The sequence below is a fragment of the Lineus longissimus genome, chromosome 7 (genome assembly GCF_910592395.1).
Source record: "Lineus longissimus chromosome 7, tnLinLong1.2, whole genome shotgun sequence".
NCBI classification, from domain to species: Eukaryota; Metazoa; Nemertea; class Pilidiophora; order Heteronemertea; family Lineidae; genus Lineus; species Lineus longissimus.
In genome coordinates, this window is record NC_088314.1 from 5,727,900 (window position 1) to 5,751,590 (window position 23,691).

The 23,691-nt window shown below is 38.7% G+C and overlaps 3 protein-coding genes across 8 annotated transcripts; 2 read left to right on the forward strand and 1 right to left on the reverse strand.

Moving 5' to 3' along the window:
- The first annotated feature begins 287 nt into the window (after nucleotides 1-287).
- Nucleotides 288-13,038, forward strand: LOC135490745 (TBC1 domain family member 25-like). 3 transcript variants are annotated; one of them, XM_064776180.1, is made up of 5 exons: nucleotides 288-414; nucleotides 781-890; nucleotides 7,296-7,444; nucleotides 8,297-8,449; nucleotides 8,771-13,038. In XM_064776180.1, the coding sequence occupies exons 1-5, from the start codon at nucleotides 361-363 to the stop codon at nucleotides 11,023-11,025; spliced, it is 2,721 nt and encodes a 906-aa protein (XP_064632250.1). In that variant the 5' UTR covers nucleotides 288-360; the 3' UTR covers nucleotides 11,026-13,038. The 3 variants fall into 3 exon arrangements, with proteins under 3 accessions (XP_064632250.1, XP_064632248.1, XP_064632249.1); XM_064776178.1 differs by lacking the exons at nucleotides 288-414; nucleotides 781-890 and adding exons at nucleotides 2,611-5,673; nucleotides 6,590-6,658; XM_064776179.1 differs by lacking the exons at nucleotides 288-414; nucleotides 781-890 and adding an exon at nucleotides 2,611-5,673.
- Nucleotides 13,039-13,912: 874 nt separating this feature from the next.
- LOC135490952 (piercer of microtubule wall 1 protein-like) lies at nucleotides 13,913-16,774 on the reverse strand. 2 transcript variants are annotated; one of them, XM_064776539.1, is made up of 5 exons: nucleotides 16,660-16,774; nucleotides 16,241-16,307; nucleotides 15,743-15,841; nucleotides 15,267-15,400; nucleotides 13,913-14,868 (listed from the first exon to the last, which is right to left on the reverse strand). In XM_064776539.1, the coding sequence occupies exons 1-5, from the start codon at nucleotides 16,669-16,671 to the stop codon at nucleotides 14,800-14,802; spliced, it is 381 nt and encodes a 126-aa protein (XP_064632609.1). In that variant the 5' UTR covers nucleotides 16,672-16,774; the 3' UTR covers nucleotides 13,913-14,799. The 2 variants fall into 2 exon arrangements, with proteins under 2 accessions (XP_064632609.1, XP_064632610.1); XM_064776540.1 differs by lacking the exon at nucleotides 15,743-15,841 and having other exon boundaries at nucleotides 16,181-16,307.
- Nucleotides 16,775-16,970: 196 nt separating this feature from the next.
- LOC135491521 (cyclic AMP receptor-like protein C) lies at nucleotides 16,971-23,416 on the forward strand. Of its 3 annotated transcripts, none has more exons than XM_064777471.1 (13): nucleotides 16,971-17,057; nucleotides 17,789-17,975; nucleotides 18,277-18,320; nucleotides 18,539-18,605; nucleotides 18,884-19,015; nucleotides 19,816-19,920; nucleotides 20,314-20,357; nucleotides 20,591-20,710; nucleotides 21,073-21,112; nucleotides 21,370-21,459; nucleotides 21,928-21,979; nucleotides 22,235-22,327; nucleotides 22,607-23,416. In XM_064777471.1, exons 2-13 carry the CDS (start codon nucleotides 17,889-17,891, stop codon nucleotides 22,819-22,821), a joined length of 1,089 nt encoding a protein of 362 aa, XP_064633541.1. In that variant the 5' UTR covers nucleotides 16,971-17,057; nucleotides 17,789-17,888; the 3' UTR covers nucleotides 22,822-23,416. The 3 variants fall into 3 exon arrangements, with proteins under 3 accessions (XP_064633541.1, XP_064633543.1, XP_064633542.1); XM_064777472.1 differs by lacking the exon at nucleotides 16,971-17,057 and adding an exon at nucleotides 17,128-17,175; XM_064777473.1 differs by lacking the exon at nucleotides 17,789-17,975.
- The last annotated feature ends 275 nt before the right edge of the window (nucleotides 23,417-23,691 follow it).

Genomic DNA, 23,691 nt, shown 5'->3' on the forward strand with positions numbered 1-23,691 from the left:
ACTGGACGCCATGTTTGTTTTAGCTGCCGTTGCTTGGGTTTATAGAAAAAGCGGAATCGGGATCTGGCATCAGGTTGGCATACTAAGATCGTTTTCTGGTGATGATTATTCAAAAACTATTTTTGCAAACTCCACCAAACTTCTAAATCTTGTTTATTGAAAGTGTTTTAGGAGCTTGAAAACATTTTTAACCATATACACCCTATTATTTCGCGTTGGACGCCACTGGTCGCCACTGGACGCAATTTAGGATGACCGCGCCAACGCGTGCTTTGACGTCATCAAGATGGTGGAGGATGGGCAAAATTTATAGAAATTTCTGCACTTTTCTCAATTTATCACCCTCTCATCGATCCAGTAATGGCAAACGTCTTTGGGTACCAGAACCGAGAGGTAGTTAGGGTAAAAGTCAAAGTAAGAAATGTATACTTTTGGTCTTAATTTTGGTAAATTTGAGCCCCTTTCTTCACTGAAATTCTGATAAAAAGTGACAGTCACACTACAGTGTCTGTCTGTCTGTCAGTGGAGAGAAATGTAAAAGAATGTTTGTGTACATTTCCTTATGCATCCAAAAAGGAAGAACTCCCTGCTCTAATATGGAACCAGATAGACTGTTATGAGATTGAGCCAGGTCATTCGTTCTCTAGGCGTTTCAACAACAGCTGTTAACATTCCATGATTAACATACATCAGTCATGAATGCATTTTTACACAACACTCATCATGATCTGGTAGATATATGAAAGTTGAAATTCAAAATGCATTTCTCTTATTTTCCAGAAGTGTGACGGCCTCATACAGCCAGAGTATAAGAAGTTCAGCATCGATCCGCAGATTACATCTCATGAAGTTCTTCAGACTCTCCTGTTGAGAGCATTTGAGATCAAGGGGTAAGAACATTTACAGTGAAGTTCACTTAAGCTGCCATGCCATGCTGTTGATTACCGTAAACTGTACGTGAAATATTCATGCCTTTTGAGATTCGCAAAAATTTGTGTCCCTGCAGTGTTTTCACTTTCAGTAAATCAATATGATTTGTGTACTGTGGCAGCAGTGGACAAATATGACTGGTTGCACTTTACAGCCTGAATTTAATGCATGCTATCATCACCCATCGTACAGTGTAGAAAGGTTTTCAGTAGCTCTCAACCAAGTGCATGTATATGAATGGGTCATGATTGAACTGGTGGTTTTGCATTTTAGCATGCAACTGGTACATGTATTATTACACGTAAACAATAGTTGGCATTTCCTCGAAATGAACAATTGAATACTTCTAATTGGGAAGTATAAAATGTGTCTAGAATTATGGTCCCTATGATTAGGAAGCTCCTGAGTCTGGACCGATATGGTAAACAATCATTTGGCAATGCTACGTATCATGTATCCTCTGGCTGAAAGGATACAGTATGTTTTATAATGCATCATGATGTGGTTACTTTACTGTTTCTTTTGTGTTATGACTGGGTATTATGATTTGCCTTCAATGTCCTGTAAAATTTGTGGCCTGTAAGATTTGGGATAACATTGAAATGACATGAATGAGGTATGATGTTGTTTCTGCCTGTTCTCAACAGATGTCACAACCGTCCTGAGAATGAAGTTATTTTCATTCATCTGGACCTGGCTCTTGTGCTGAGCCATGCTAAGCAAAGATGGTTGATCTTCCCGGCTGCCTTATCCTTTTTCACTCCAACTGACATGACTGACAGGTCACTCTCAACTTTCGTCAGTTCTTGGCCTTCTCATCCCCACAGGTTTTCCTGAGCTCTATGGACCATGCATGATTTGCCCCTGTGTCTTGTGGATGGCAATGCTCTTTGACCTCTACTGATCACGTTTTCTGAGTATGATCAAATCCGTCATCTGATTTTGAATATCAGTTTGTTGGGACAGCTCTAGCTTTCTCAAGTGGCATTATTGAGTGGTTCACCTGGATTATAATGACAGTTTGAAGTAAACAATGACTGTCATTGTTGATATAACATAACCTTGGGTCATTGTTTGGGCAACAACTGGGCTTGCCTTATTGCTTTTCTAAGAGTGTCTAAAAGTTAAGAGCAATAATCTACAAATATTTATGTGACCTTTCTAATTAATATAACACCGAGTGCACTAAAGTTTGTTAAAAAGGAGGTTTGCCCTTGCTTGATGCATGCCTTTTTGTCTATGCTAAAATTTGTCTTAAAAAAACTGCCAATCGATAACGCTTTGAATCTTTTGCAATGAGTAGGGGAACCTTTGTACCCGGGCAGCCTTAACATAGAGTATTGCCTTGGCCATCACAACAGTCAGCTCTATCACAGCCCCTTCATCTTCATGATTTGATCCTCTGTGTCAAAATATCTCAGGTCATTTCAAACAAAAATACTACAGTAAGATTTTGGTCGTTTCATTAAAAATGAAGTCACGTTCCCAACTTTGAAGATCTGAATCAAACCTCTCATGACCTGACAGCAAAGAGAACTTAGATTATTGACCTGGTCCTTACAATGTAGTCTAGTATTATAGTTAAACCATGGATGCATTTTATAATAAAGTTGGGTGCACAGATGGTGGGAATGGAATGAAAAGTGCCGTGTGGATAAACAACACCCAGTGGGATCATGCAAATTTATTGGCCATTTCTACATCCAGTACTACTACATTTATTAACTTTTGATGAACTTTGAGCGTGTGTTTTCAAATAGTTTTCCAGCTTCATGGATGTTTGATTCCCAAAATGGTTGGTCGAATGTTGTCTCGTGTGAAAACACTGCCACTGGATGTGGAATATTCATTGGTTTGGATTGTGCAACTTTGTTTCAAGTGAAGAGCTCTGTAGAAATATGGATAATGTGTCTCAATTAAGACATGTAAGAATTGGAATGGATTGAATTTAAAAACGTCGAGTTGCCTTGAGTGGAATAATAACCACAGGTTTTTTGATTGCCTGTCCTCTTTCCTGCGCATTGAGCTATTGATGTTCCCTGTTTTATCAGTCAATGTTCTAATTCATTCTGGTGTGTACGGGTCAATGATGGATTTTTGAGCGAGCTTGATCTATAAGCTTATTTGTCGGTATCAAAGATCAAGGATATTGTCAATGAAAATCCAACCAGACACTATAAATTAGGTCCGTTGACAGCTCATATTGAAGTAAACATCCTGGATATACCGAAAAAATGTTCCTCAAGTTTCGCTTCCTGTTAACACATTTCTCAGGGTCATATGCTATAAGAGGGAATTAGGATTTTGTCGCCATTGTAGGCTCAGACCTCATTCCTGTAACATGAGCGAAAGGACTATACCCTTCTGCAATTGTACAACTTGTTGACTCTGCTGCAACTCACCTAGTGCCGAATGTTAACTGTGGTCATCGACTTTTAGTTGGAAAATGTGACTAGTGGATGATGTGCACTGGCTCTTTCGGATACTTTTCACGGCGTGTTTTTATTGTATGATAATGCCAGCTTGATAGGAGAATCGCCAGAGACTAGAAACAGGGCAGTTTACCATTCGCCATGACATATTTCCATTTTTGAACCACAATTATTGGGAAGTATCTATAACAACATGTCATTTGGCATGTCGGGATTTGCTCTTGTTGCTCATTGACATTGCGGCACTGCTGCATTCTTGCAAAAACAAAAATCGATTCCAAGTCTCCGAGAGATGCTCTTGTGTGCCTAAAAATACTGTATTTTGTGAAGAAGAGTGCTTGGCGTTGATATTTACTCTTATATGTTTGCCAAAGTCGGTTGCTATCAAGATTCATTTAGCTGTTTGCATCTTTGGCCCATTTTAATTGTATGATTGAATGGGGATGATACATGTGTGTGGAAACTGGTTTACTTCTTTCTGTTGTCTTTGTAAATAGTCAGTGTGATACATTGAGGATTTCTCTATACAGGCAATGTGACATTTCACTTGAGGGAGTAATTACATGAATTATGTGTCACATGTTGTGATTCGGATGTGTCTTCTATTGTGAGGATTAGCAGAAAAACATTGTTTGCTGTCATATATTGGTAGTGTTTGTAAAGAGCACCAATAACTCCCGCTAGTCTGTTGGTGGTATCTTCATGACCTTTTGAGGGAGAAGGAGACTTATTCTCTAATTTCTTTCATTCTAAATGTGGGGAAAAGTAAGTGTTATAGTCGAATAGAAATGTCTGTAAGCTGTCTTTGGTGCTGGTTCTCCTGAACGTGATATCATTTTTGCACAACAACACAATGGTGGTGCATATATGGATCTTTAGTAAGAATTTTTTAACCACCGACACATCGTCAGTCTGAGTATAGTTTTAAAAACTGATGGCACAAAGTGAAAAGCATAAAGTATTCTCTTCATAACATATTACGAGTTTATGAACTGAGACATTTTCAGAACTGGAGTCCCGTAGTCATTTCTGGCGGCCTGTTGTAAATGGCAAGATATTCATCACAGTGTTTGGTGATCAGAGTACAATTGTAGTGATTGTTTCAATGCATTGATTACATTTCTTCTCGATGGTTTGAAGGACTGATGAGATACCAGTCACAGGACAACAAATCATCAGAAATTCAGTTGATATCCAAATGATTTCTCCGATACTTTCTTGCAAATTATTTTGATTAATGAGACAGCTGAAGAAGGTCCAACCCAGTTCGGGAATGACAAGTGGATCTACTTCAGTCATATTTGCTCAAGACGACTGACCTGCAAAACTTATTCCACTGCCAGTGCACATTTCAAGGATATAACGATCACATAGTTTACTTCTGCTCTGCATGGACCTTTTGCTTGCTATATATTACTAATCTTTACCGTATGACATTTCTTCCTGGCGGTGACTCAGGCTATGAGTACTCAACCTATTTCAAAAAGTCACATGGAAGACCTTCGTGATAACGCCACCAAATCCTGTATGCTCATTCGATGTGGCATTGGTCTTGTCATTTGGATTTATCAATGAAGCAATTCCTTTGGTTTTAAGAATGACTCTGTATCATGTGAAGAAGTCAATACTCTTACCTGCAGTGCTTGATTAATATCGTGTGACCTTGTCGTGTGACTAGGCTTTGATATCAACTAGGTGACAAGAATCAGATCTTATTAATAGTTCATTCATTCTATAAAAGGAAGGATTTTACTCTCTTGCGGAGTGGCTCTTTCACTAGGTTGTCAGCAACAGGATTAATTTGCTGTTATGATTCCAAAAAAGCTTAATGCTGTTATGATTAAATACAGTCTTAAATGTCATATTTGGAACCGTTTATGATAATTGTTTTATGCCACCTAAATCTGTTGTGAGATCCAAAACATTTGAAGACTATATCAGTTTCTTTGCTGACCTCTGATACTCAGGTACTTAGAGAGTTCAGATTTTTGGAGACATTTTTGACAAAGTATTTAGACAAACTCGGATTACCCGTTAAGGACGGAAAGTTCATGTGAGATTCTTCACTCTTTTAAAGGATCTGTAGATAAAACATGTATCCTGACACGAAAATGAAGAAGAAGATGGGCGATAGTCCGCTCTCCAGCTGTGAGAAACTAATGGAAGACAGTCCATTGTCGAGCAGTGAAGACAGTCCATTGACGAGTTATGAGAAAATGGAGATAAGTCCAGTGTCAAGTTGTGAGTTTGCATTTGGGAACTATTTCTTCCTGTTGAGTAAGGAGGCAGCAAGTCACACCGATTATAACATGTAAGTTGGTCACGTTGTTAGCTCTTGTTCCCCTGTTGCTGAGAAGGGAAGTGTCGGTTGTTATAAATAGATAAGCTGTTCACACAAGCCTTCAAATGGTTGGGTTGTGTTACGAAATGAGATGAGAATTCCATCAGTTTGGAGGGGAGAGGAGTTAAACCTATCCTGTGGACAATTAAAAGTTCTAACACATATATTCTGCATCTATAACCTAAATGATTTTTCAAATGTGGCACACTGATATTGCCTGTACTGTAGAATCTTTGTATTTTGATACACTTGGGACTCACAATGTCGTCCTTAAATGGGAGGTTTCCTGATTATATTTATAGAGTCAAAATGTATAAGCAATACCCAATGGTGACCAAAGTCAATGTCCCTAATAGAGTGGCTGTGGGTGTTCGCTGTTAGGGAGGTTCCACTCTATCATTATAATATTAAAAATTTACGATGAAACTATGCCTGGTATGCCTTCTGCCCCTTGAGATTTAATAGATCAATCATTTTCCAACTATTCCTCATTTACTCTTAGTGTATACAGCATTAAAATGAATGACAGTGTTTATTGATTTTGACAGCAGCTGCTATTAGTATAATCATGCGAGTATTGGCTAATTGAATTGATCAAACTCGGATAGGCTGTTAAACTTGATCACACAGGCCCATAACACATGGCCCAATGAATAAATTGTTTGTGTTTTGATACTGAAACTCGAGGCTGAATGATTTGCAAAAAGTCAGAATCTGCTTCTTCTTATATTATACCAGTATTGATATAAAAGAAGTTGAGTATCCAGTTGTACTCGGGTTCAATGGAACTATTTGAGTTGAAAAGTTTGTGGTGTGTAGGGAGCAGCGTGATCTGAAGTAGAGTTCAACTTAGTCTCTGAGTGCATTTCTTCTCGTTCTGTTGCAGGGATTTCATAAAAGATGGCAGAGGATATGATTATGACATGTCCCTCTTGTCAGATGCCGACCATTTTTGGCAAGTTCAGACTTTGCTAAAATAGGACTGGATTGTTTTATCCTTATTTTCAAATACCCAAGTTTGGTGTTTGCTCTAAACTGATGTTCCTTTTACCCTTGACGTGCTTGAGGTTCCTGGCAGGGTTTAGAAGTTCTAGCACAATCTAAATTTTGTTCTGTTCATCGAGTATGCATTGCAGCCATTTGAATTTGGAACTTTCTGTGTAGCACCTTTTCTGATACATGTTTTTGCATGTTGTATGTCCCTTTCTTGATGTGGCATTCAGGGTTTCAGAGGCCTCTCTTTCTTGCATGCAAGGTTTGGAATGGTTTAACCTTTGCTAAATGGTTAACTATTGTGTTGTTTCAGCATGGTAGGGGAACCTCGGGTCAGAATGAATTAAGAGGGCCTAGCCATGTCCAATGTATGCTTCTTTTCTTTACAATTTTTCAAATTTTAAAACATCACAAAGTTTTCAAACCATGTGTCTCTTTGTAACTGAGACTCCACTGAGGGCATGGATATTAGCCATTATCATTTGCATACATGTCATGGGCAGGCCCAATTTGGTGTTGGAACCTTTCTAATCTCTGGCTGCAGTAAATATATTTTCATGTTCTTATTACAATTTGTTCTGCTGTTCTTGTCATTCTAGGAATTTTACCATCAGTTACCTGTCCAAAGATGACCATGGGCGTGAAGTCTACACATCCCTTTTGTCAGACTGGGACCTCGATGCAGCGTTCCTCAGCGCTTCTGATCCATGTTTGAGACTCAAGGTCGATCTAAAACCGTTTGAAGAAGGTGTGTATCAAATGTGACATTGGGAAAAATCCCTACTTTATCTTGAATATTTCCGTCAATGATCATGAATTGCTCTTTTAGAGCACGTGCACACTGCTGTGAACCCCTTTATTTTTGCGACCCTGAATGTTGGTGAAAAAATGCAGATTTTACTACCATTACCATTGATTTCTTCGAAAACTTTAACTCTCAAATTGTTGCACCATAGCATTTTGACCCCTTATCCCGGTCAAACCCTGCCGCGAAATATTAAGCTCGTGAAAATAAAGTGATTTACAGAACTCAGATGTGTGCCACGCTTTGTGTTGCTCATGTTGAAATGCATGACAAATTTTTTGTCCTGACAAGCTGCAACGTAGATACTCCCAGTATATTTGTATTAGCAATGTTCCTAGCGCTGCATACTGCATGGATGCAATCATTTTTTATAGAAAATGCTTTGCTGATGTATTATAGGTTGGTACCATACAGAGATGAGTGGTCTATGTTGTCAAACAGACATAATCGTTATTTATTGCGCTACGTCATCTGAATGCTATGGGTTTTTTACTGTGATGGTCGCAAATGTAAGCAGTGGGAAAAGCAAGAATAACCTTGTTTAATATGCCTAGACCTCAAACTTGAAAAGTGTACACATGACATTGGTTAACAAGGTCTGATAGCATTACATTGGAGAAAAAAATTATTGAGAATTGTACCGTGGTACGATTTTTTTTAAAAACCAAAAAATTTGTTTAAAAGTTTGACTGATCACCTCATTTTGAACAGGGTGCATAGCATCCTGCCTCTGATGGCACTCTTCAGTTGAACAGTCCTTAAATCTTTCTTCATGATCCTTTCATAATGTTGCAGGTTTAGATGATTGGGATATCATCGGACAAAAGGACATTCCGCACCCCAAGGTGGCCAAAGATGAGAAGGTTGCTGCCTCCTTCCTTGGCAGTTTGACAGATACCATATCGAGCCAGATTGGGAAGACAGTGTCCACTGTACAGAGAGCTGTAGGTTAGTATGTAATAAACTTGATGAATCGATCTACAGGCTTACTGAATAAGATTGTCTCCAACCGGCTGAAAGACAGGAGCCTGAGGCTGTGTGTGGGATGCCAGGTGAACCTCTAGCAATGGCACTTTGGTACAGAAATGGAGAAGAATGATATGATGAATGTGATGGTAAAACACCCGTAGCTACATGTAACACTTCTATGATCTATCATGTGTAATTTTTTAAGGCGTAGCGTTGTATACTAGTCCTGGAGGACCCCTGGCAATAAGTCCTATCTTGAGCTCTACCCTACATTAGATTGATATATTTACCTTGCTTCAGGTTTGAAAACAATCGATGATGAAATCTACAAGCCAGTGAAGTCCCCGATGACGGACCAAGAGTTCCACAGCTACTTGGATACAGAGGGCAGGCTGGTACGACCGCACGAATTCCGGCTCAGTATCTATAAAGGCGGAGTGGAGAACTCGCTACGGCGTGTTGTCTGGCGTCATATTCTGAATGTATACCCTGAAGGTTTAACAGGACAGGAGAGGTTCGCATTCCTGAAGGCAAAATCTGAGGAATATTATAACATGAGAGATGAGTGGATCGAACAGTTTCAAAATAATTCTTGTTCAGAGGAAGTGAAGTTTGTGGCAAATATGGTGAAGAAAGACGTCCTGCGGACTGATCGAACTCATCGGTTTTATGCTGGGTCTGATGATAATAAGAATGTTTTAATGCTGTTTAATATTCTTGTGACATATGCACTGACACACCCGAGTGTCTCCTATTGCCAAGGAATGAGTGACATTGCATCGCCTATTTTGGTCATCCAAAAGGACGAGGCACAAGCTTACATTTGTTTCTGTGCAATCATGCGACGACTGAAAGCAAATTTTCAACTCGATGGTACGGTTATGTCAGTGAAGTTTCAACACTTGTCGGAACTATTACAGCATCAGGACCCTGACTTCTATAACTACTTGAAAAACCAGGGTGCTGATGATCTCTTGTTTACTTATCGATGGTTGTTATTGGAATTGAAACGAGAATTCCCATTTGATGACACATTGTTCATGTTAGAGGTCCTTTGGAGTTCATTGCCACCAGATCCACCAGATTCCGACCTTGATCTCGTGGAGAAGGCAATCTCACTCAGAAATCTGGTTCAGCTGCCAAAGTCTCCAGGGTGCCAGTTACAGAGACAGAGCAGCGTGTACCTACGCCTGCGGCACTTACGGCGGCAAGCAACCAGTCCAGTCTCTAAAGAACCTCCAGATATAATTGTAGAGGAGTCGGGAATGCAATCAGAGTTAGTGCATGAGACGGAGAAGAACGGAACGTCCCCGGTTGTGAGTCTGAACGGTTCCCATGACGCCATCACTCCAATGGATGAGGAAAAATTCTTGGAAGAATCTCATGAATATTTGGCATTCCAGGACTCAGTGACAACGTCTCTGCTGGCAAAGTCCTCAAGTATTGACCAGTCACTGAAAAATAGTAATTCTTCGCGGTTGTCACGACAATCTGCTGTTGATACAGAATCTGCAGAACATTCCATTAGCAAACATCGTTCATCTCCAAGTCGACCCAAACCAATGTCACCTCCAAGATCTTCTAATCGCTCTTCCCCTGCCAAATTTATACATAAACTAGTCAAGCGAGCATCTAGTATGTCTTCCCCTACCTCACCTGAAAGGGTGGCATCGCCCCCACAGGTTAAACCCCGTACGAAATCTCTAACAAGAGCCGAATCTGATGATAAAGCTTACAGAAACTCCCCCACAAAGACAGCTCCAACACGTCCCCAGAAAATTTCTGCTTCTGTTGAATCAGCAACAATGTTTCCAAGGTCAGACGAGAGTTCTCCAAGGAGAACCTCACCCAGTCAACAAGGGGGTATATGTACTTGTAAAAACAAGCTGAATGCTTCTGGGCGGAGTGCTCTGGCTAGTCCCCAAGGCCAACACTGTTCAACAAGTTCCATGGCGTCAAGTTCCCCTATTAGAATCCCCCAGGGGTCAAGGTCGGTATCTGATTGTCAGAATGGCAATGGTCAGAATGGTTCTGCAGAAGGTAAGGTTAGATCAGAGTGCAAACAGCAAGTCTGCACGTGTTCTAAAAACCCACAAAACAGTCCTGAAAAAAAGACAAAGGTCAGACCGTCAAACATTGATATCCCAGACGCTGCGTCAAATTTCTGTCAACCTGGTGATAAGAAAACTGAAAAAACTGGGGAGGGAGGGAAAACAGATACGAATTCAAATTCAGGTTCGGGTCATCCTTCAATAGATTTCATCAAGGTCAAGGACAGATTACCAAAACTGCCATCACCTGATGAGTTCGGTAACGGGAACCCTTTCTTGATGTTCTTGAGTATCACCCTCTTGTTGCAACACCGAGACCACATCATGCGCAATAACCTTGACTATAATGATCTGGCGATGCATTTTGATAAGATGGCACGTAAGCACAATGTGTGGCGGGTGTTGCATCAGGCTCAGTCGCTGTATGCGGTCTATCTTAAAGCTCAGCAAACCAAAATGGAGGAGAGAGATGATGCCGGCTCAGATTATGATGTCAGTGTGTAAGTTTTGATTGTTAGGTGAGGGCTAAGGCATGTGCCAAATATAATGTGTTTATCATATTTTAAGTGAAATCTCTCCAAACCCTACAGCTGCTGGTGTATAATTTAGGATTGTGTGATGTAAAAATTCCAAATTGTTGTGTATGCTTGAGATTCAAAAAAAATTGCTAGAGGAGATAGAATTTCTTTTGAGGCCATAAACTTAATTACCAAGGTTAGAGAATAGAAGGTTAGATTCATCTTGCAAATGTGATCTTTTCTGGGGAACAGTTCTTCATGTATGTTTGGTCTCTTGGGAGGTTCTTAAATCTCAACAGTAAGGGGTTAGAGAAAGACTCTTGGATCATAGCTGTTCTGGTTGGAATTGCCGATATTGTTCTGCATAAGGCCACTGGGAAGAAATAATTCTTGCTCTATCAGTGAAGGGTAAAACTTTGCTGCTTGGTCATAGTTTTAACTTCCAAAACTGATGTGCAGTGTGGATGTTTGCCTTGCAATCTTTATGAAAACAGTGGTTGAACCTAGTGTGCCCAACTTTGCACAATAGCTAAAGGATCATATATTCAATGAAACGATTGTAAATAGAGTAAATATTTAAAAAACCAGTGTTAATTGTAGTTGTACAACAGGCAAGTGCCGCAGTAGTCTTCTGCACATATCAAACTGATTCTGGGGTCAGTGTTGATATTGATTGTAAATATTTCCTTCTTTATGTATTAATGTGAGTGCGCATTTGAAGTTGTTTTCGTGGAAATTCTAGTGATTAATATTTTTTCTGTGATAATATGAGGAGGGGGATGAAATCGTGTTAAAACATTCTGCTGGTTTGCAATGTTCAATTCAGAAGACTTTTAATGTTCACCCTAGTGACTATGTTTCACTTAGTTGTATTCTTTTTTTTAATGAGTTACTTCTGTTTCTGTTGGTGCTCAATTGTCCTGTTAGACCAGGCTTAAGCTATTACTTGCCCTCTCCTATGAGAAATATAAGGAAACTGTATTGTCTTAGCCTGGTTAAGGAAACTATGTTCTTTTTGAGAAACCACAGTACCTTGGAAATATTCGCATAAATAGTAATTGCATGACAAGCATGTGGGATATTGGTGTTGGGTAGTTTAAATTACATGTAAGTTTTCACAAAAGTGAACTTTTTGGGACTGTAGTTTCACATGGGCTGGTTGTGCCGTGTAACAGTATACCATGTTCTAGATGTGGTTATCGTGAGTCAATGTATGGGGAAAGAAATTCTTCACATTCCGTTTTCTTTGGCAGCTTTCAGTCAAGTTTCAAGTCTGACTTTTTTCCATGTTTTTTGTTATTTCCTTATATTTTGTTTGTTAATGTTATCGTTTTCTTACCAAGCAGAGATGTACAGAATCAATGCTTGTTTTTATTCGTCTAGTCTCTGACCATGACCTAGTCCTGTTTCTTCCCTGGCCAAAATAGCACAGAGCTGACTACTTCGTGTATTTCGGAACAAGTACCTCTACATGCAGAGTCCCTGGAAAAAACTACACAGCCATATCAATGAATTTCGGCAGTTCAAAATATCGCTCCAATATGACGTATCTGCATGTTTTTTTACAGATGATGTACTGGCTTTTGTATAGCAGCATTATGAATGGCTTTTCTTACTGGAGCAGGCTTTTTTATGTGCTGAAAGTCACTAATATCCTTTCACTTTGTGGGTTCTCTACTGTGTCACTGTAGCTAGGGTCAGCTCTTTTCTTCAGAGAAGTCTTTCTCTGTATTGTGATAGTGTTTGTTACTGTAGTCCCAAGAATTAACTGTAAATTGAAAATGTATTGTTTGTTCTTCTGTTCTTTCAGTAAATGTGAAATGTGAAAAGTGAACTCCTACATTTACCCGGCTTTGTCTAACACATATGAATGGAAGCATGGCTTTCAAACATTTGGACTGTTACAAATGAAAGGTGCTTTAGTGGCTGTACTTAAAAATGTAAAGAGGACGCATGATGCTAGTCTTGGGCTTATGGTGGTGATGAAATAAAAAGTGCTTTTAGAAATCTTGACTCTATTTGTCCTTCATGATGATTCTTGGGACTTGTGAAGTTGATGCAACATCATGGGTGTCTGAGAAGGCATGGTCAACTGATCTGAGATGAAATATACCAAGTAGAGGAACAGGACCACTTCGTTGTGAGGTGTGGTGGTCATTAGACCATACAAGGAATTTTCTGCCTTTCCATTATCAATAAGTCACTCCCCAAATCCCCCACTTTCGGAAATCCTATCCTGTCGGTGTGTCAAATATAGAAATACCTCCACCTCCCCACCCAGCGTCCAGCCTGTGCATTTGTGAAGATGGCTTCAGTTGTCGCACAGAATCAAATGATCCAACGGTGTCTGATTGCTCTCGGAGAAAGTGCATCTTGCCTCTTGGAGGTTTGGCATTGTACACATTACACTTAAGGCAGAAAGATAGATGCATGTTGCTGCACATTGGACTACACCTGGTTGCAAGAGAGCAAGCTCTAACTGGTATGGACTTGACTGTGTGTAGTACATACAGCTTGTCTTTTCGAGAGCTGAAGATCTTGCACGATCTGGTGATCATTGATGCCAGATCAATTTCAAGTGTCTCCATCTTTTGGGAAAATCTCAATAGTTGGTGAAGTTGTTGAATGACACCAGAAACACAGCCAAACTTCACTACATACAACTTCTCACTGGATGCTGGCCAAGGAAGGCCCAGGGTCCTATGGGTACAGAAGTAGAAGTACATTCTGCATGCTTAACCTAATCCATAAGACTGGGAAAGTAGGGGTTTCAAGGGCTCTTTTGACGATGCATGATGAGGGAGGGGGGGTTCAAGGAAATCAATTTCCTCAGACAGTTATGCCAAAGAAAAATGACACGCACAAGACATATAGCCAAATGAAATAAATATTTATTGTGAGTTTTAATTTGTGGGACAGTACTGTTACACCTTTGGTGACAATGTGGTGTGATAAAATCTTCTTTTTAAGACTCACTATTTCAATTCAATGAGCTCAAGTGTCCTATGTCAAATGCACTTTCTACTGAGTGGAGAAGATTCTGGTATGTCTTACAGTGAATGAAGTTGACAGGCAGCCTTGCGCATTGGAGGCATTTAAAACGGAGAATTGATCCCAACGTCATAAATTGCTCATTTGTCAAAAACTTCAAGTACATTTTTCAATCAAAAACTACATTTCTTATTTACATTTACACTTTACAACATACACATATACAACAAGATCATGTGGAGTGGACAACATGACAAAAGTGCAAAAAGAAACTTGACCAAAATGTAAGGTCCATAATGCTTTTTCAAGTTGGAAGAAAAGACACTAATAAACGAAAGAAAGATGGGGTCTAATATCACATAATCTGCTTATAGAATAGTTAGCTGCACATTTCTACAATAAGATCTTATTCATGTAGACAACTCAAACTGGACGGATATGATAGTGTCATGTGTTGGTAAAACAAGAACCATCTTTCCAAATAAGTTGTATTGCCTCTTCATCGCTAAATGGAACTACATGTACATCGGTTGTAATGAAATAGTTATAGTCCAGGCTGAAATGTTTTTCATTCAACTATGTTGAGGACTGAAGGCACCTCGCAATCCTAATAAAAGTGTCTGATACTGTCATGCATAAAATTGTTCAAAACTTTATTCAGGAGTGCTGCATTTTAAACAACATATCTTTCTCCAGATGAGATATCCATAAAAGTCAATGGATAAGTTATTTTTAATTGAATATTTTCAACTGAGTGTTATGTCCAGGTTTATACAATGCTCTTGTCCAAGGCAGTGTTCATAGAATGATTGCGGAATGGGCCACACTTTCCTAAATGCTGAAATAGAGACACAAAATATTAGCAAAGATCTATCCAAGCAAGCCAAAGATGACTTTTTTTATCTTAGTATCTTTGACTGGCTCCAGAAATGGGCACAGATTAGATAACCATTGAGCTATTGAAACCATTCCTGGGTTTTGATATCATGGTGTGACTATCATGCAACTATCATCCAAACTTTTGCTCTTTTAGTCTCAAGTTATCACTTGTACTAGATGTCAAAACTTAATTGAAGAGAAAGACTAGAATTGGTGGTGTTTGGTTTTGGAAGAACAAATCCATGATAGTGCACATTTCAATGGATACAATTTGGTTTACACTTAACAGTACTCTGCAGAAGCACGGCAAAAAACCTGAGAACATTTTTGTTTGCATTGCCATAGTAGCCTACTAACCTCAGAGAATTTTTGTGATTTACAATGGAAACTAGTTGGCATTGTATGGACAGTTGGAGACAATTTTCCAATGGATGAAGAGCTTGTCATGTACATGGGATTCTGTGGCTTGTTTCCATAACCTTGAAACCAGTCTGAAACATAAATAAATTAAAATATTAGAAGACTGAAAGCACTAAAAGAGAGAGATTCAAAAATATTACAGCTACAGTATGAGCTAGTCAAAATTAAGTGTAGGGGTGGTAGAGATACAATTGCTTTAGTAAGATAAGAACTACACATGAGAATTGTGGTGTATGTGGTAGATATATGAGTTCTTCTTGCAATCTTAGGAAAGCTACCCTACTCATTGCAATGGTCAGTTGATGCCCTAATAAATTATATGATTTCCTGCAATTGGAACAAGTGTGGTTTTAATGCTGTGCCCATTCACTGGAAACACAGATTTTTAAGATCTTAATATCATTAGTACAGACCATCCGGGCCCGACTCTCGAGGCTCAGGAGTAGGAAATTCCTCATGACATGTGAACACTGGATTGCCAGGATTGTTTATCGGAGTAGGACCAACTGGACCTAAAAACAAAATAAAGGGACAGAAATAGTCAAACATCTTCATGAAAGCTGGGAAAAGGAGCAGTATCTCAGAAAGAACCACCTTCCGAATAAAAACCTTCGGATGAGGAGAAGTTGTATCATATCTAATCCAATGCAATGCCGGTGATCAGGCTGACCACTTTTTTCTTCTTAAAAAAAGCAATGATTTTTCCACCAAGTAAAAAGCTTAGTTTTTTGGAAATTACAGGTAGGCTTATATGGACCTTGGCTTTTTAAAGTGTACTGCAGCGGGAATGTGGTTCAATTCAAATAAATACTGCTCCCAGTCCATGGAAGAAACTATATAAATAGTCATACCAGGATTATCAAATCGATTGGGAATATTGTGAACTCGATAGTAATCGGAAGTTTTCGCACCTTTTGGTACTCCTCCAGATCCCAGCTCTGCCGGTGCAGAATCATTTTCACGCAGGGCACATGGCGTCTGAAATTAGTGAAAAGAAAATTATGTTTTTACTTAGGCCCTAGCAATTTTTAGTTCAATTAAATAAATAAATAGGGGCCTAGTCATAAAGTTATTTGTAAAATGCACATGTCAGTCATCATGCCAATGATCATGAATATGATTGTGACTGTATCATCATCATGTAGCGTATGTCATGTATGTAGCCCATGTATCATGTAGCCTAGCAATAGGCTAGCCTACAAATTAAATCGAAATGTAGGCCATGCAATGCGTGCATCATGAATTTCTTGCTTTAAACTATGCTTTTATTGATCATTTTATTCAAATATGATTAAATGCTGATAAATGCTGATAAAGTATATGTACTTACATGATCTGCCATCTTGTTTCAAAGGTTTTGTAGGGAAATGAACGTATATTTTAGAAAACACCTTGGCAGAAAAAGCTGACCTGCCTACAATGTTGAAATTTGGATCGACGCCGTTGCCTAGCATCTTTGGCACGGCGCCCTCTAGCCAGGCTCTAAAACTTTATTCCATTCTAAAAATATTTATTATGTTAAACGTTTGTTTTTAAAGATTATTATTGAACAGGTATTGATAAAGAAGAAATTAAAAATCAAAGTTTCCTGAAAACTTATTTTAGTTCTATAATCTTGGTAAAGGTGGCACTGGTATTGCGGAAAAATGTAAACAAGCGGGCCCTATCAAATCATCATGTGTTGAGTGGTTTAGGTCAAAAACTAGGAACAAGAACTGATGGTTACTGGTCAGTATTCTTTTGAAATGTGTCATTGTTGTATTGATGATATATGGTAACGTCGAATTGGCCTAAAAGGCTCAAACGTTCTGCTGATGGACTTCTTTTCAAAGGATTTCAGGCTTAAGTCGAGTCCTCAACCAGCTGGTTATCCATTCTATCCACGGCACATCACAGTCACTTCCTCTTTCTTCAAATTTCACCATCACCATGTTCACCAGATCTCCTGATTGCTTCTGTCTCCTTCTGTTTTTTAAACTTGTCTCTCTTAATTCGTTCTATGTAAATCTTTATTTTCAGATCGGATCATCAGGCACACTAGAGCTGGCAGTGTCACTGTCACTTACACTATAGTGACACTAGTGTCAGTGTGTGAGACAGCCAGTCGGCTGCGATTTCGTAGTTAAAATCATCTTTCTTTCTAGATCGGTGCCGCTGTGCAGCCTACCCGGCCGAGAGCTCTGACCAAAATTTGAAAGTTGGCCAGCGGGCAATGAGAAATACTCAATTCGATGGTCGACTATCGAATGTGGTCTAATGTTTCAAAGTGGAATACATATCCTCACACCAGTTGGGATCAAGGAAGTTGTTCCGAAGACCGCTACAACAAGCTGGAAACAAAAGACTGTGTGCTTGCAAAACACATGTCCTATTTTCCTTGTGCCGAACTGTGTCAGGGTGACAGAGTCTTAACATTGCCCCTCCTAACACATTTTTATCTTTTTTATTATACTGTCCAGGTCTCTTCTGCGATTACTAAAGACTTCAGAATTGGTAATTTACTGATCTCCAGTGCTGGAGTGCTGACAAAGAAGACATAGAGTGACCGTTGAGTTTACAATGATGTTTGAAGTGATACATGAAAACATAATGGAGGATGTACATAAACAGCTGATCTCTAACTCTAGCGCCCTTAACCACTGGCAGGTTAGTTGGCCTTGATCCTGAATTAAGATTTAAATGAGGACCATATGCATGGGCTGGGAAGTCAAATTAGTTGACTCCATGTTATTAGTATTCACAGTAAGAGCTCTTGGTTGGGTTTGATTTAGCGATGATTAATTTTTTTGGCAAGCATAGTCTCAATAGACAAGTAATGAGAAAGTTGTAGATTATGTAATTTGATGCTGTCTGTTCACCAACCACTAAAAAGAATTTGGGATTTTTTGGTTGGGCAACTAAAAGCACCTATTGATCTTAATTCATTTTCTAATGATTTTTATTCCAGATGCAAGTTGTTGGTTATATTGATTTCTGTGCAAGTTTGCTAAGGTAAGTTTGATTTTGCCAAATATGTGTCTCCTAGATTTGATTGGTCATGCACTGCGCCTTTAGCTCAATTGTATGTTTTTGTTTGATGATAAAGTAGTGACTTCATGTTCATCAACTTGCCAATACCGGTAGTAAAATTATCTTTTCTTGAACGTTCTTACATATAGTATGTAGCAAGCTTTATCTTGCCAGATACTGTATGTTTTCCTCCATTTCAGCCTGTGTGGATCTTCATCCATTCTCATCAGTATTGCCTATAAATGGAAAGCCTATAGCAAACATGAGGTAAGAATTCATTTACTCTCATTGACCTTGTCAAAATACAAATGAAAGTTTTTTAGTACAAATGCTCTTTCTGCTGCCAGTTTTAAAATATCAATAAATTTTATCATTCTGATATGAACTATCCTGTATATTTGGTTAATACAGACAAAGGGATGATGCATAAATTGATAAAAATTTTCATAAAATATAACAAACTGATATGTTGAAATTCATATTCAATCCTTTTTATGGAGCATTGAAAAATCTTAGGCCAAGGTCTTTTTTTTTCCAAATTTCAGATTCAGCCAATTTTTTACCTGTCTTTGGCCGATTGGTTAGCCAGCTTCTTTCTCATGATATGTTGTATAATGTACATGGAGACACAATCTAATGATGAGGGACCATGTTTGCTACTTACAGGAATTACAATGGTAAGCAATTATTCACTTTACCGTAAATATCTTAAAGGGAAACTACATGTAATTTAGGCAGGAGCCAGATAAGCCAGATTTACATAACGTAACAGAAAGGATTCACTTTTCAGCACTATTCATGCTTGTAAGAGGAATATTTTTATCACCACGTCAAACAACATCCAGTTCCCTGACTCCGCATTTTGGTCACATGGAGACCACCAGTTGGCAACCCCTAGCTCCTGCTTATAGTCGTACGTTAAAATTTATGTTATTCAGAATTATGCCAATTTGAATTGAAATGTCCCTGAACAAATATACATGTAGTTGAGAATTTCCCACGGTTTCCACATTTGGGGAAACAATGTCATCAGGTTATTTTATTTTATTCCAGATTACCAAACCAAAATACATGTAATATTGATATATCAGTCAGGACAAGTGCTTTAACTTTGATTACTGGTTTGGAAAGAGATATTCAAGATAGCATAGTTTTTAAGCAAAGAGAAGCCTGTCAAACAATGTTTTCCTAGGTTCCTTATCCTGGTAGCTGATTGAATAATATTTGTATATCCTTGATGGAAAAACCCAACCTTATCTTATTCTTAAGGAAGGTCATGGTCAACTGACAATATAGTGAAGAGGTGCACCAGCCTGTGCAGAGCAGTGGATTGCAATACTGAATATCGCTCACTTTTATCTAAATGGGTGCATAATAGTTAGTATTCAAAAGCTCAAGAGCATTCTGTTGCCCTAACCAAGCTTTCTAAGCTTGAACGAAAAGCAACTAATTCTGTAATATTTTTATCCATTTCCAGATCTTTTATTGCAATACCTTCTTCTTAACGTTATGTTACGCTGGTGAAGTGGTCCTCAAATTGAAGTTGGTGTTGTGGGGAGTGACGCCACGCGATGATATCCCAGTAAGTTAATTCTTCCTTATGATGGGCGGTCTCCCATTGAAATCACCTCAGGTAGTGGGAAATTTAGAGGTGGGAATGCAACTCATTATATTAAGGTAGATGAGGAAGGATGTCGTAATACTAAGAAAAATATCAAATCGTAACTAGCTGGTATTCAAAGGCCTACGCCTCTTGTGTACATTGTTTTTGTTTGTTTTACAAGTAAATAGAAATAAACTTTGCCTCATCAAGTGTTTAGTGCCAATTTCCTTTGAAATAGTAGAGACACCTATACCACTAACTTCTTGTAGCTTAATCTGCCCAACTGGCTTCTGCTTGTAGTCTCCCTTTATATCCCAGCCCTATCAAATCGAATCAATAAGAAGTAGTTGAAATTTGAAATCTTTTTTTCAGATATCAGTTCGAGTGGTACGACATGTCATGTACGCAATATCATGGTAGGTATTGTTAGTGTATTCTTTGATGGATAGAGCAGGTGTCCTTGGAAAGGACTCAGTGCAGTTTGACTCCGAGCTTGTTTTGTTTTGGTGGAATAAGATTGTGCTGTCCCTTCACCTTCCCCTTACCTACGCTCATGGTATCTTGAAATAGCAAAATTTGAATGAGATAATCATGAATAATTGAAATGAATAAATAAAATAAAAATCACACAATTATATTTTCACTTCAGGTTGTTCCCAATCATAGGTGGAATTGTTGTGATGTGTCTGATCTTTCGAGAATGGTCAATTTCAAAGTCTGATCCAGCACATTTTTTTCCAGTCATTCCCATGGGGCATGACTGTAGCACGTAAGTTGGTATCTTTAGGATATTTTGTCAGGTCAAAGTTAACATTATTGCATGAACCCCAAACATAGATTGATGAGTGGAATCTGCAGCAACCTCCCAGGATCTACCACTTCCCCAAGTCAAGGCCAGCCACCTCCCTAAGCTAAGTCAGCCATACTGAAAGCCACCTATAAACAAGACGCTCATAAAAGCTTCCTAACTGTGGTTAAGCTGTGGCCAAGACACTCAATGAGCCATGTGCTGCATCTCTGGCTTCAGTGTTTGAACGAAAAAAGGGAGAAATCAAACAGGTAATGGACTGGACTCCGAGACACATGTTAGTTCTATGTCTCCAATTAAGACATATCAACCTTCATTTTCAGGTGCATTCCTCTTTTCCACTACAATGAAGACATTTGTTGGGTAAGGTTCCATTGCTTCTCTCCTGACTGTTATAACACTACAACTAAATGGTCAATTCAGAAGGTTGCTGTTAAATGTGTAGGGATCTGTAGCTTCCTAATTTGATGGTGGCCATTTCAATGTCAACTTTAACACATTTTCATTAAAACAAAGAGACAGTATCATGAACAAGCAGCAATTGTCTTGAAAAGATTTCTGAATAGGCTGAATCTGGAATATTAAATGGAATAATTCGCATCGTACTTGTATCTTTCCAGGAGTGGACAACCTCAGCTTTCTTCAGGCTACGAGTGGTCGTGAAGTACCTCTTCTTGATCCCACTCATATTGACATTTGTCGGAAATTTTGTAAGTACCTCTCAGATGATATCCTCACTAGTTCAAACTGCCTTTAAGTGTGTGTTGGGATTATTGATTCAGTGAGTTCCAACAAGATCTTGTTTGATTTCCTGGAGCATGTTTGGACTGAAGTCGACAATGTCACTCCCGGCATTGCCTGGCAAAAGGTCTCTGTGACTGAGGAAGTTTTGTGTTTATTCACTACTTCTTTGTATAGTGCATTCCCTTCTTCTTTGTGTAGTGGTCAAGTTATGGTTGTGCATACATTTAGACAGTATGGACAAGGAGCATGTAACTATCATAGCTATGTAACTTGCCAAAGGTCACAAGCCAGTTGTTCCGAGTGGGAATCCTACTCAAACCTCATAACTTCAAGATGCATAGATTAAGAGGCCACTCAAGCACTGAAACACAAGTATATATCTTCTTTACGTAAAATTTTGTTTAGATTTTAATGGGCTTAAACTTTATTTGCAGGCTATTTATTTCTATGCTCTAAAGTTAGTGCCACAGATACAAAGGAAAAGAGGTCAGTCAGCTTAGTTAACTTAGTTAACTTAGTTAACTTAGTTAACTTAGTCACTTAGTGCCTTTCCCCATATGTTAGTTTTGAACAAATCTTACTCAAACCATGTTATTGTCCTTATTTCAAATCTCTCTTCATTGGATATTTAATTGTTGGCGTTGTCAGCCTTTTCTAGCTGTTTCTTCATTTCTCTAACGATTGGCAAGTATTTGGTATATTAAGATTTTCACTTTAAACTCGGGTTTTGTTTATTTTCAGGAAGCATAACCAACCTAGAGCATACTGAGAAACAGATGACAAGAAATAAAGCAATTCTATACCAGATGGTCTTCCTCATGTGCTGGATACCAAGTAAGTTCTTTGGAACCTTCCTTTGTGGACACAACTGTTATCAGGACACTCAACGCCTTGAGATTTGTCCCAATTGGACCTTTCCATTGAATTTGACCTCCATAAATGAAGACACCTCTCACCATATGTTATGCCAAAGAAGGTTGTTCAGACACTTCTGTCCCTATGTTCTCCCTTTAAAATGTTGGTGCCAAACTGGTTTATTTGATTGCAAAGTAGAAATGGTTTGCATTATTTCCAATGTTTACAAGACTAAGCATGAAACCCTTCACCTTTCAGGTTTATTGCTTGGATTCATCTCTATGTCTGGGTCGTTCAACATGAACACCTTCTTTCCCTTATTCGTCACACAGGCATGTACAGCTCCCTTGCAAGGATTCTGGAATTCTTTCATATACGGTTGGAAGAAGGAGAGCTTTCGTCGACCATTCAGGGTTACACGAACTGGAGACACTTTATTAAGGTCAACTGACACTGGGTATGGTACAATTTGATAAGATAGATGAGTTAGTCCTGTTATGTAAGCTTTCTTTACCTCATTCAGAACTGAGTCGTTGGACCAACCTGAATTACAGTAAACTACATGTACTTGTAAGTAATTTGGTGTTACATGTAAGTGAAGTGATGGATCTGGGTAAATGGGTATAATATGATTTAGTGAAGTGGTGCTATCAGTCTTCGTACTCTTTAATGAGTATTTCTGGTGTCATATTTTTCGTGTAACGTGATCATAATAAGAAGACTAGTTATTCATCTACAAAAGTATTGTATAGTTTTACTATATGGTGTCATGTGTAGTCTTGCCTGTTTTCATCAATGCAAAGTAACTTGCAATGCATTTTTTGAATCCATTCTGGTTCTATGTAGGTGGTGCACTAAATTTTCAAAGGGTTTGCCATGTTATGTATGTTAACCTGCAGGTAGGATGTGAGCAGTCTACAAAGTAGGAGCTTTTTCAATATAATTAAAATATATTTGTTGTTACAGATAAACTGTCAGTCTGTATAATTTATTCTCTCTGGTGCCAAATCATGATTTTAGAAGTATGATTCATCTCTATAAGAGTAATAAACATTGACAATCCTAGAACATTGTATTTGTCTTATCTTATTTGGTAAATCTAGATGCAGCTCTGATTTTCTAAAGGAGTTCATCTGATCAAGGGACAAAGTACGGCATCACTACCATGATTGTAATGAATAATGCCAGGGACAAGAGGGCAAGAGTCGGAGGAAAAAACTGGGACATATTTTGTCTCAATTACATGTATAAGATGAGACAGTGTCACATATTGAAGAATGGTCTTGTCAAAAGTTGGAGACGGGGCAGTTTCCTGTTATACGTACTGTTGAAAACATGGCATC

Bases quoted from the DNA above. Each gene is read 5' to 3' on its own strand.
- LOC135490745 (XM_064776178.1), top strand. From the start codon at position 5,456: ATGTATCCTGACACGAAAATGAAGAAGAAGATGGGCGATAGTCCGCTC. The intron at 6,659-7,295 runs GCAAGTTCAGAC...TTGTCATTCTAG, and splicing joins TCAGATGCCGACCATTTTTG to GAATTTTACCATCAGTTACC. The intron at 8,450-8,770 runs GTTAGTATGTAA...ACCTTGCTTCAG, and splicing joins CACTGTACAGAGAGCTGTAG to GTTTGAAAACAATCGATGAT.
- LOC135490952 (XM_064776539.1), bottom strand. The intron at 15,842-16,240 runs GTGCGAAAACTT...TTTTGTTTTTAG, and splicing joins ATCTGGAGGAGTACCAAAAG to GTCCAGTTGGTCCTACTCCG. The intron at 14,869-15,266 runs GTTAGTAGGCTA...TCTCTATTTCAG, and splicing joins AATCACAAAAATTCTCTGAG to CATTTAGGAAAGTGTGGCCC.
- LOC135491521 (XM_064777471.1), top strand. From the start codon at position 17,889: ATGATGTTTGAAGTGATACATGAAAACATAATGGAGGATGTACATAAA. The intron at 17,976-18,276 runs GTTAGTTGGCCT...TTTTTATTCCAG, and splicing joins GCGCCCTTAACCACTGGCAG to ATGCAAGTTGTTGGTTATAT. The intron at 21,460-21,927 runs GTAAGTACCTCT...CTTTATTTGCAG, and splicing joins TGACATTTGTCGGAAATTTT to GCTATTTATTTCTATGCTCT.